This window comes from Spermophilus citellus (assembly GCF_964194105.1).
Source record: "Spermophilus citellus genome assembly, chromosome: 1".
Taxonomy (NCBI): domain Eukaryota; kingdom Metazoa; phylum Chordata; class Mammalia; order Rodentia; family Sciuridae; genus Spermophilus; species Spermophilus citellus.
This window is the reverse complement of record NC_138182.1, coordinates 248,312,349-248,322,884: the sequence shown is the minus strand read 5'-3', so window position 1 is coordinate 248,322,884 and position 10,536 is coordinate 248,312,349. Positions and strand designations below refer to the sequence as shown.

Below are 10,536 nucleotides of genomic sequence, written 5' to 3'. Positions count from 1 at the left end.
GGAGCAAGTTGCCTCGGGAGCCCTAATCCTCTCCCGCGGGCTCGCCGAGCGGTCAGTGGCACTCGGCAGTGGCAAGGCTGAAATATGATAATCAGAACAGCTGCGCCGCGCGCCCCGCAGCCAATGGGCGCGGCGCTCGCCTGACGTCCCCGCGCGCTGCGTCAGACCAATGGCGATGGAGCTGAGTTGGAGCAGAGAAGTTTGAGTAAGAGATAAGGAAGAGAGGTGCCCGAGCCGCGCCGAGTCCGCCGCCGCCGCAGCGCCTCTGCTTCGCCAACTCCGCGGGCTTAAAGTGGACTCCCGGATCTGCGAGGGCGCGGCGCAGCCGGGCAGCGGCTCTCTCAGCTTTGGCAACCCCAGGGGCCACTATTTCCCACTTAGCCACAGCTCCAGCATCCTCTCTGTGGGCTGTTCACCAACTGTACAACCACCATTTCACTGTGGACATTACTCCCTCTCACAGATATGGGAGACATGGGAGATCCACCAAAAAGTAAGAGGCTATTTTACCTTGTGGGGCTCGGTTTGCTGTTCTTATGCGGGGGTATCTCTTAGGCACGGGTGCAAAGGGCTCTTCGGAGTTGAAGTCATTGCCTGGAGAGAAAGAAAAGGTGGCTTTTTTCTTGTTGCCGCCTGCATGCTTGCTGTTGGTTCTGATCTTCGGGAAACTGATTGTACCTTGTGTTTGAATTCTGTGTGCCCTCCTCCCAAAGCCTAGTCTTCTGGTGCTAAGCGATGATTTCCTCCTTTGGAATTCTGAGCTCTAGGAGAAGGTTATTATGTTGCAAAGGTCTGCCGCACATACAATATTCGGAGATACGAATTAGCATTAGACTTGCAAAAGAGAACGAGTGACAACTGTATTGATGTCTGCTATTGCTAACAATATCCAGTCCTATGTGCTGTTTAAGAGCGTGCTTCATGGAAAATATAGACATCTCTGCGTTCACTTAACGCTTCTAGTCAAAACCTTTTCTTTGACTTGACTTATCCATAATCTTTCCCAATGATTATAGCAAAGAGGTAGGAGGGGGAAAATACAAAATGAGCGGGTTTGATTGCGTGCTAGGCTTACAAATGTAGACTATTCAAATCTGCATTTTACATATATTCCACCTCCTTTTTAAAAACGAGTCAAGATTTTGATGGCACACTTCAATTACCATCCCAAAGTGCAATACTCTTAAAAAGGGGTGGGGGGGAGAAAAAACCTCCCAGAGTACGCCCTATAAGAGAACGACACTAAAAGTGTGTTTATCTCTGTAGGAAGTAAACGGTTAGTCAATCATGTATTTATTTTCATTTCAGAAAAACGTCTGATTTCCCTATGTGTTGGTTGCGGCAATCAAATTCACGATCAGTATATTCTGAGGGTTTCTCCGGATTTGGAATGGCATGCGGCATGTTTGAAATGTGCAGAGTGTAATCAGTATTTGGACGAGAGCTGTACGTGCTTTGTTAGGGATGGGAAAACCTACTGTAAAAGAGATTATATCAGGTATGCCATTATCCTTCTTTCTTAATTGTGTGAGATTTCTCTGTCTCTCCCCATTTCTTATTTGTGTTATTTGGTATGGCTTTGTCTTTTGGGGAAGTTTGCCTTAATGGAGTGTAGCATGCAAAAGTTGTCAAGTGTATTTTAAAAATTTAAGATACACTCTTCATTTTACTTTTTAGGGGGGAAAAGGCCCTTCACAGTGGTGTCATAAATTGTGTGGTATTAAGTAAATTACTCTTGGAATTTGTGATGCTCAAATTATTTCCTCCTTTTGTCTTCCCCTTCCAAAACAAATAAAAACTTTAAAGATTGATAAGTTTGAGTTTCTAAACTTTAAAATATGGTTGATTTTCACTGTATAAAACAATGTTATTTGTTTATTTTACTCCTGTTTTATTAGTAACTTAAAAATTCATTGGAGGTGTCACTGAAACAGATAAAAGTTTGAAGCATGTTTGGAGATGAATTTTGAAAGAGCAAGTAGACATATTGCCCCTTTTACTTTTAGGGTAAGAATTCCTTCCTGGGAAATTTCAAAACCAACTGAAATATTCCTTGCAAAAACACCGGAAATTTAATCTTTTTAAATATTAACCCTTTGGTGACATTTGACTGTCTTTTCTTTCTTATCTTATCTTAGCTGATGAATTAGACAGAGCAGATCAAATTGCCCATCATCTGTCTAGGAACAATTGGTATATTTAGATAATTGAACAGCTTCCTTTCTCACATTAAAATCTAGTAAGTGATAAAATTAGTGATTTGCCCATACTGACACAACTGCAACTACATAGGAACTTTCTGAGTTTGATTTTGTTGTTGTTATTGTTCTTTCAGTTTACTCTACATGGGGCTTTGCTAGTCTCAAGTTTTCTCGGACCAGTGTAGATGTCAGAAACTTTGTTTTCTCCCTTAGGAAACCAGTACAATTTCTAAGAAAATTGTATTAGTTTTAATAACAAACAGAAAAGATTATCATTGCTATTATGTTAAGTGATATTTTTAAAAATTCTCCAGTTGCTATTAACACATAATTAGGTTTTGTAAGTTGGAGGGTTTTGGAGCTTGAGAACTTTTGTTGAAGTTTAATTAAGATTTAATACACAATCACAATTTTCTTCTGCTCACATAGTATCCAATATTTTTTCTCCTTTTTAAAATTGTGAAGCAGAGAGTATAATTTTGATAGATAAAATTGAACTGTACACGAAGGGAGGTTTTTTTAATACTTAGGGGGATAGTGGGAGGAAGTAGGGGAAGTGGGGTACAGGAAGGGGGAGGGATTTTCTAAATTGTTTGGTCATAGGCAAAGTCCTCATCCTATAAAATGGAAGATCTCACATTGGGTAGGTGGAGGGAGGAAAACTTTTGAATCTACCTCTAACCTTTGACAAATGAGCTGTTTCCTTTTTTCTTTCCCCTTTTTTGTCTTTCTTTCTTCTTCAATTGGCATGTAAACTCAAGATTCTGGAGAGTTACTTGACACCTCCAAGAACATCTTTACTCCTATGGAGATACTGTTTTGCTCAATTGCACAGACCTGCATGTTCCTAATTCTGGATACATACAATTGTAGAAGAACCCAATTGCTCTTTTACTTTCCTCCACTCTGTAACTCTGTGTTTGTGTGTGTGCACTTGCCCTTGGAAATACTGCAGTTGTAAAAACAAAGCAGACAGACCATTTGGATTTCAAAATTTTCAAAATCTCCCCATGCTTTGTGTGCATCGTTTTCTCTTTCTTTCATTCTCTCTGAAGGAACGGCTGGGCTTCTGTTATTCTGATAGTCACTAAGACGGCCAGGCAGTGCAACCTTAAGTAGAAAGACCTCAGAAGTGAGTCTTTCCTTTTTTTTTTTTTTTTAGACTGGTCATGGCTTTCAAGGAAACTGAAAAAGATGTAGATGCTTCCACAACTTGAAAAAGAGAGAGCAGATGCAGATTTTTAATATAATAATAAAAGAAAGAATGGAGAGGGAACTTTTCAATAACATTGTTGTTGCCTATGGAAAATCTTTGGTGGGATAAAGATTTGAATGTACTAGCCTTAAAAGAGGGGACCTGGAAACCCCCAGAGGTTTCATTTTGTTATTCTCTGTGTGTATTTGTATGTGTGCACATATGAAGTGCAGTGGCAATCCCATTCCCCAGTCCCCTTTTTTGTTGCAATATCAGAAATATTTCTAGCCACTAAAATTGAGAAATAAGAAAACAAAAGTGGAGGAGTACTGGTCACCAGAGCACCCCTGAATTCCTTCCCGCTAAGATCTACAAGGAGAACCTTGGGACTGGTCGCAAGAATAGCGACAAAGGTTTTGAATCCATGAATGAATTTCCCTTGTTTGGGGTGGAGTATTCTGAACTAAGAGGTACCAACTGAGATACAAAGGTTCTTGGGAAAGGAAAAAGGAGAGGAAGAAGGAGAAGGAAAGAGATGGAGGGAACGGAGAGAAAGAGGTTTCATTTCTATCCTCCCGTTTCCTTGCTTCTGTTCGGTAAACTGATTTTTTTCTGGGCATCTCGGGGGCTTACAGCTGGGATCACTGAAGATCTTGGGCCAGGGCAGTACCTGCCTCAAGTGACCCCCTCTCCTTGTGCTTGTCTTCTGTCCCGGCTGGACCCCTACGCAGGTTGTACGGAATCAAATGTGCCAAGTGCAGCATCGGCTTCAGTAAGAACGACTTCGTGATGCGCGCCCGCTCCAAGGTGTACCACATCGAGTGTTTCCGCTGCGTGGCCTGCAGCCGCCAGCTCATTCCCGGGGACGAGTTTGCGCTGCGGGAAGATGGGCTCTTCTGCCGCGCGGACCACGATGTGGTGGAGAGAGCCAGCTTGGGTGCCGGCGACCCTCTCAGTCCCTTGCATCCAGCAAGGCCGCTGCAAATGGCAGGTACTCCTTCGCCCTGAGTCAGACCCAGCTTGGGGAGGCAGAGGCACTGGACGTAGCAACCCTGGTAGCCACAGGGTGATCGCGACATCAGACCTGCAGTTAAATGAAGTGTTATATGTGTTCTGCTCTTTTGCAGCAAGGTTCAATGCACACACTGTCTGCCTTGACGCCGCAACCACACCTACAAGTCTGTGTGTCTATATATGGGTACACACGAACACAATACCGCTTGTGCTCACATGTATACACAAGCCCAAACAGTACTGTCAGCTTACCTTGGCTTCCAAACCATAGCTTTCTGAAAAGGGCTTCAGCTCCCCGCCAGGTATTCTCTGAGCTGCCTAATTAAAGGGGTGGAGTTCTAGATTCCAGGAGCTTCCTTTAACTCAATGAAGGAAGCTTAGATGGCCCTAAGTCATTTATCCTACCAAATATATTTTTCCTTGAGAATTACTCCCCACTCTAAAACATTTTTAGATTTTATTTTATCATTTTGTAGGAGAATTGGTCCAGAAAAGTTAAGGTCTTAATAACTGCAGGCCACTGTGCAGAGCTGTAATTTAAAACTGTCAACAAGCTAATCTGCAGTAATTGAATTTTAAAGGAAGCCTGACTCTTTAAGCCATTCGTTCTCATTCTATATGATTCGGTGAGAATTTCATCTTCAAGCCTGTTGCTGTAGCTCCAAATTGACCCCATAGGTGTTGGACTGACCCCAGGGGATCTTAGAAGGTGCAGGATTTCTACCATATAGATCAGAAGGCCAGTTCCCTATAAAGGAAAGTGGAAACAGAGCAAAATTGGCCAGTACCAAGACTCTGGTGAGGCACTGTTTCAGTACCTAACTTTTAGTTCTGAATAGATTTGCAACCCTTGCCCCTCCCCCACACCATGTAGTTTTAAAGTATCAGTTCCCATATACTAGAGGTGAGGAAAAGACAGCTCTTCCCTCCCACCCGCAGCTGGCCCCTTACTGGCAGCTCTTAAGAATTCTTTCTCTAGGGATTTGTGAATAGCTTGTATAAAGGCAAAGCCAAGGGTGGGAAATACAGAAGAGCCCAAAATATTGGGGGTTGGATGTGGAAGCACATCATTTCCTAGTCAGTAGTTTATCTCTAATGGAGGCAGCTCAATAGAGTTTCAGTTTTCCTTTGCTGAGGGTCAGGCTTCCTTTCCTGCCCAACCCATGTTGATTCAGTACTAAAATGACCAAGGAATGGAGAGATGGGAGAAATATGGGATTTTTTTTTTTTTTTAGACCATTAAAAGGACTGTCCTCTGGGACTATAGTTCAAGGCTTTCTAGCAGAATTCTGGACCTTCCCTTTGCAGACATTCTAGCTGTCATTGGGATGTTCTGCATTTCCTTCCCTAGTACCCTCTGTGGCCTTTACCCAAGAGGAAACTCCCAGTATGGAGGTGGGGGTGCTTGTTGTAATCTGAGCCCATTCTGGATATGGGGAATTAGGGAGGAAGGAGGAAAAAGAACACTTAAAATATTGTCTCTGATGTGAGCTGGGGGAACCATCCTGAGCAGCCCTTTCCTTGGCTAAGGCTGTGTTGATATGAACAGGAGCAAGGGCTGTGTTCAGACCTGTATTACTCAGCATTAACCCTTGTAGATTACAGAGCAGGATCGAGATTTTATTCTGCTCTGCACATTCCTCACCACCACCTCTGCTGTCCCCAAAGCTCTACTTATAGTCCTGAGAGGCCTGGTCTAACTGGCTGGTGAGCTAGTAGCCTGGACTGTGCTCATGGTGCCCCTTGTCCCGCAGCGGAGCCTATCTCTGCCCGGCAGCCAGCCCTGCGGCCCCATGTCCACAAGCAGCCAGAGAAGACCACCCGTGTGCGGACTGTGCTGAATGAGAAGCAGCTGCACACCTTGCGGACCTGCTATGCTGCCAACCCCCGGCCTGATGCACTCATGAAGGAGCAACTGGTGGAGATGACAGGCCTCAGCCCCCGCGTGATCCGAGTCTGGTTTCAAAACAAGCGGTGCAAGGATAAGAAGCGGAGCATCATGATGAAGCAGCTACAGCAGCAGCAACCCAATGACAAAACTGTGAGTGGCCCTGGGGCCCAGGCAGGGGACTGAAGTATAAAGAGGAAGGAGGAAATGCAGAGCCTTTGTGTGTCCAGTCTAGCCTGCACCAGCTGAAGTGCAATGGGGTGGCCTTCCTATCCCCAGCCCCAACAAAGTATGGATCAAATTGGCTGGGGGAGGCCACCCTGATGCCCAACCTGTGCTGATCTGAGCACTGGATAGATTAGAAAGGCACTTATCAAAGTGATAGGAGCTCACATCCCTATGGGTGGGCTCAGGCTCTGAACCTTACCAACATGTGAACCTGAAGGACTCAATTGCCCCCTCCCAGGGTAGGTGACAATGAGCATTGGGGACTGTCAATTTCTCACAATAAGTAACACCTTGGGTGTTAGTCTAGATCCTGGGGCTTGGGGACTAGTCATGTTGCCAGTCTCCAGGGCCTCCCCCACTACTTGATGAGACTTGCCCATGCACTTCTAGGCTGGGGAGGTCCCCCTGGGTGATCTCCTCCTCCACCCTTCACCCTTGGTGGAGCCCAGGCCTCCACAAAGGCGTCAGGCCACTGGCACTGTTATCTAGGGCAGCACCCCACTGCAGGCTTCCTGGTTAAGTTAAGCTGAAGAGTTTCTTTCTTTCCTCCCCCCCCCCTTTCATTTTACTGCTTGCCCTATTTTTAAATGCCATAAAACCTGCTGTCATTAAACTTGGCAGGCCAGCCAAGACTGGGCCAGGGTACTTTGTAAGTTGGTTAGTACATAATAGCACAATAGCTGCCAGATCCAAAGACTTGGGAGTGGGGGCTAGCTCTGGGAGGTGAAAACTGCTTGGAGAAAGTCTGCAACTAACTAAAACTGCCCAGAAAACCACCATGTCCTGAGGCAGAAGGGGGAAATTATGACTCGTGAAAGCCCATAGTTGGAATTGGGGATCAGCTGCAAAGGTAAGGGGAAAAATCACAGTCAAAGTAGAATTTGTTTTAAAAAGGTCTAGGTAGACCTAATATAGACTACAGAAGTAGAAAAACAAAACTGAACTCCAGCTCATATCCATAGGTGCAGCAGATTAACTGAATCAATAAAGGGCCACCATAGAGATAAGATAATACCCAGGTATATTTGCTTAGCCTGTGCAGACAATGGAGGGAGGGAGTTTGCTCATTAACATGTTGGGATGGGGGGGTTATTCACAGAATATCCAGGGGATGACAGGAACTCCCATGGTAGCTGCCAGTCCAGAGAGGCACGACGGTGGCTTACAGGCTAACCCAGTTGAGGTGCAAAGTTACCAGCCGCCTTGGAAAGTACTGAGCGACTTCGCCTTGCAGAGTGACATAGATCAGCCTGCTTTTCAGCAACTGGTAAGTGTCAGCTCACAGAAAGAGAAGGGCAAATTCCCAACAGAAAAGGGATTCTGGTTTAACTGTCATATACTGAAAGATTCTGGGGGAGGGTATTCCCTGACCCCAGGTTGGGGAGAGACTGAGGAGGTGTCCTGGTAAAGAGAAGGGAGTGGGGCAAATGTGAGGAAAACAAGCCTCTCTTTCTCTCTCTCTTTTTTTTTTTTTTTTCATGAGACTGCGAAATTTGATTCCATAGGTTGAATTTTTTTTTTTTTTAATCAGACATGCTTTTTGGGATTAACTTCAAGGTACCCAACTAGATGACTTGTGTGAAAAGAGATGCATAAGGGCTGCAAAATTAAACACCTTAGACTTTTAGAATTTTCAGGAACTTTAGAGATCACCTTGGCATTTGAATCAACAATCAGCATGTTTATTCTCTCTTCAACATCTAGAGAATGGGATATTCCGGGGCCCAATTCAAAGTGATTGTAATACATATGCAATGTTATAATACATAATCAATGTTGTTATCAATAAGCAGCAGGCACCTGTCCAGGTACAATTTTCAGATTTATCAGTATAGAGATTTATTAATTAATTGAATTAGTTCAAGTAGTTGATCAACACTTTTTATTACTGTATCCCTTTCTGGGAATATTGTAATATACAATGCTATACAATGCTATATTGCATATACAAAAGACTACTTAAATGTTTTTTAAGTATATAAATTCAAGTGTCATATAGTCATATACTGTGGTGGCATTTATATAGGAAAAGGGACATAGCTCTAACAATCAGAGTGCTTATTTAATCCTGGGAAACCCATTTTACATTAATATGTTTTACACATTCAGAAAAGATAATTATTTCCCCCTTTTTAACCTCCAAAAGGCCAAGATAAATATAAGTATTAATTATGTGTCCTTTGTAATATGGTATTTATATATACTTAACAGTCTTTTTCTTTTCTTTTTACTACCAAGTACATCCCCGGTTCTTTTTGTTTTTATTTTGAAACAGTCTCACTGGTGGCTGAGGGTCTTGGTAAGTTACTGAGGCTAGTCTCCAACTTGTGATTCTCCTGCCTCAGCCTCCCAAGTTATTGGAATTATAGACATGTGCCACTGCATCTGGCTTATAATTTTTTTCTTAAAGTGTCATTAACCCTATAAAATCCTGTCTTATAGAACATGAAGCTCTATCCTAAAAGCATGATCCTTCCTAGAGCAGTAAAGATAAAGCATTAGGAGAGGACAGTTTTTCCACCCTCCTGTTTACCCAGAGGGCATTTGCTTCCCTGGTGTAAACTGTGAGTAAAGGTCTGGAGGCAAGTGGTTGGCCCCCAGGCCTGTGTCTCTAAGTGCCCCAAGCAAAGGGTAGGTAAATTTAAGAAGTTCATCCATTGACCTCACAATGGAAAAGTTTAACAGAGTAGGAAGGAAGGTAAGTAGATTCTCAAACTAGAAAAGAGCTTAAGTTAAAGTTATTAATCTGATAATTTGTTTGAATAAAAACCTGAATCACAAAAGAAGGTAAGGGGCAGATTTTGGACAGCCAGATGTTTGTACCTTCTGAAACTTTAGCGTCAGGTAGGAGCAGTAGAGGGGAAGCTGAGGAAGGGATCAGGATGTGGTCAGCTAAGGAGATTTTCAACAGTAATGCAGTGCTTTTTCATTTAAAAGGAAAAGCCGGATATTTATAATATGAGGATGTTATAATATATGGATCTCCTCTGTGAAAGAAGAGGGTGGGGGGGGAGAAATAGGGAGCAAAGGAGGAGGGAGGGAAAATGCAAGAGAGAGCAAGAAGCAGAGAAGCAGCAGGACAGAGGAAGAAAACCCATACTGTGAGTCCTCTAAGGAGTTAATCATTGTTCATGGAGCCTTCTCTGAATCTCCTGTCACTTGATCTGAGCGTGTGTTATGGATTTTCTAACTCAAAAAGAGAGGCTTTGATGCCTAGAGACTGAGAACTCGCCTGCTCCCAGGGCAACATGTTGCCAGCAGGATAATTTTATTTAGAGCAAGCATGGTTAGAGTTGTGATACCATTTTACAGTGGGAAACACATTTGTTCTTAAATAATTTAATGCAACATAATGTTGGGAATTGGGAATTCAGTTTGAGTTAAAACAGATCTTTAAGAAGATGGGAAAGTGAGAGGATTTCTTTTTGACTTCTCTTCGTCATAGGCTTTCTATAAGCATGTTAAAATTATATTATGTATGTATCTACGTGTCCATCTGTTTACAAAACATCTGTACATACATCTGTACGTGGAATTTACTTTTTGAATACAATTATAGCCTACTTTATTTATTTCTCAACCTTCCATGCAGGTCAATTTTTCAGAAGGAGGACCAGGCTCTAATTCCACTGGCAGTGAAGTAGCATCGATGTCCTCTCAACTCCCAGATACACCTAACAGCATGGTAGCCAGTCCTATTGAGGCATGAGGAACATTCATTCAGATGTATTTTTTTTTCCCTGTTGGAGAAAGTGGGAAATTATAATGTTGAACTCCGAAACTAAAGTATTTAACGACCCAGTCAATGAAAACTGAATCAAGAAACGAATGCTCCATGAAATGCACGAAGTCTGTTTTAACGACAAGGTGATATGGTAGCAACACTGTGAAGACAATCATGGGATTTTACTAGAATTAAAACAAACAAAACCTAAAACCCAACATACGCTATTCAATGACCTTAGGAGTACTGAAGAAAAAAAAAAAGACGTTTTTAAAACGTAGAGGAT

General features: G+C 43.0%; 1 protein-coding gene across 1 annotated transcript; it reads left to right on the top strand.

Moving 5' to 3' along the window:
* Positions 1-366: 366 nt before the first annotated feature.
* Positions 367-10,235, top strand: ISL1 (ISL LIM homeobox 1; the record flags this gene model as incomplete). The annotated part of the gene is made up of 6 exons (XM_081303090.1): positions 367-493; positions 1,309-1,498; positions 4,128-4,387; positions 6,165-6,451; positions 7,626-7,793; positions 10,119-10,235. Exons 1-6 carry the CDS (start codon positions 466-468, stop codon positions 10,233-10,235), a joined length of 1,050 nt encoding a protein of 349 aa, XP_081159216.1. The 5' UTR covers positions 367-465.
* Positions 10,236-10,536: the final 301 nt, after the last annotated feature.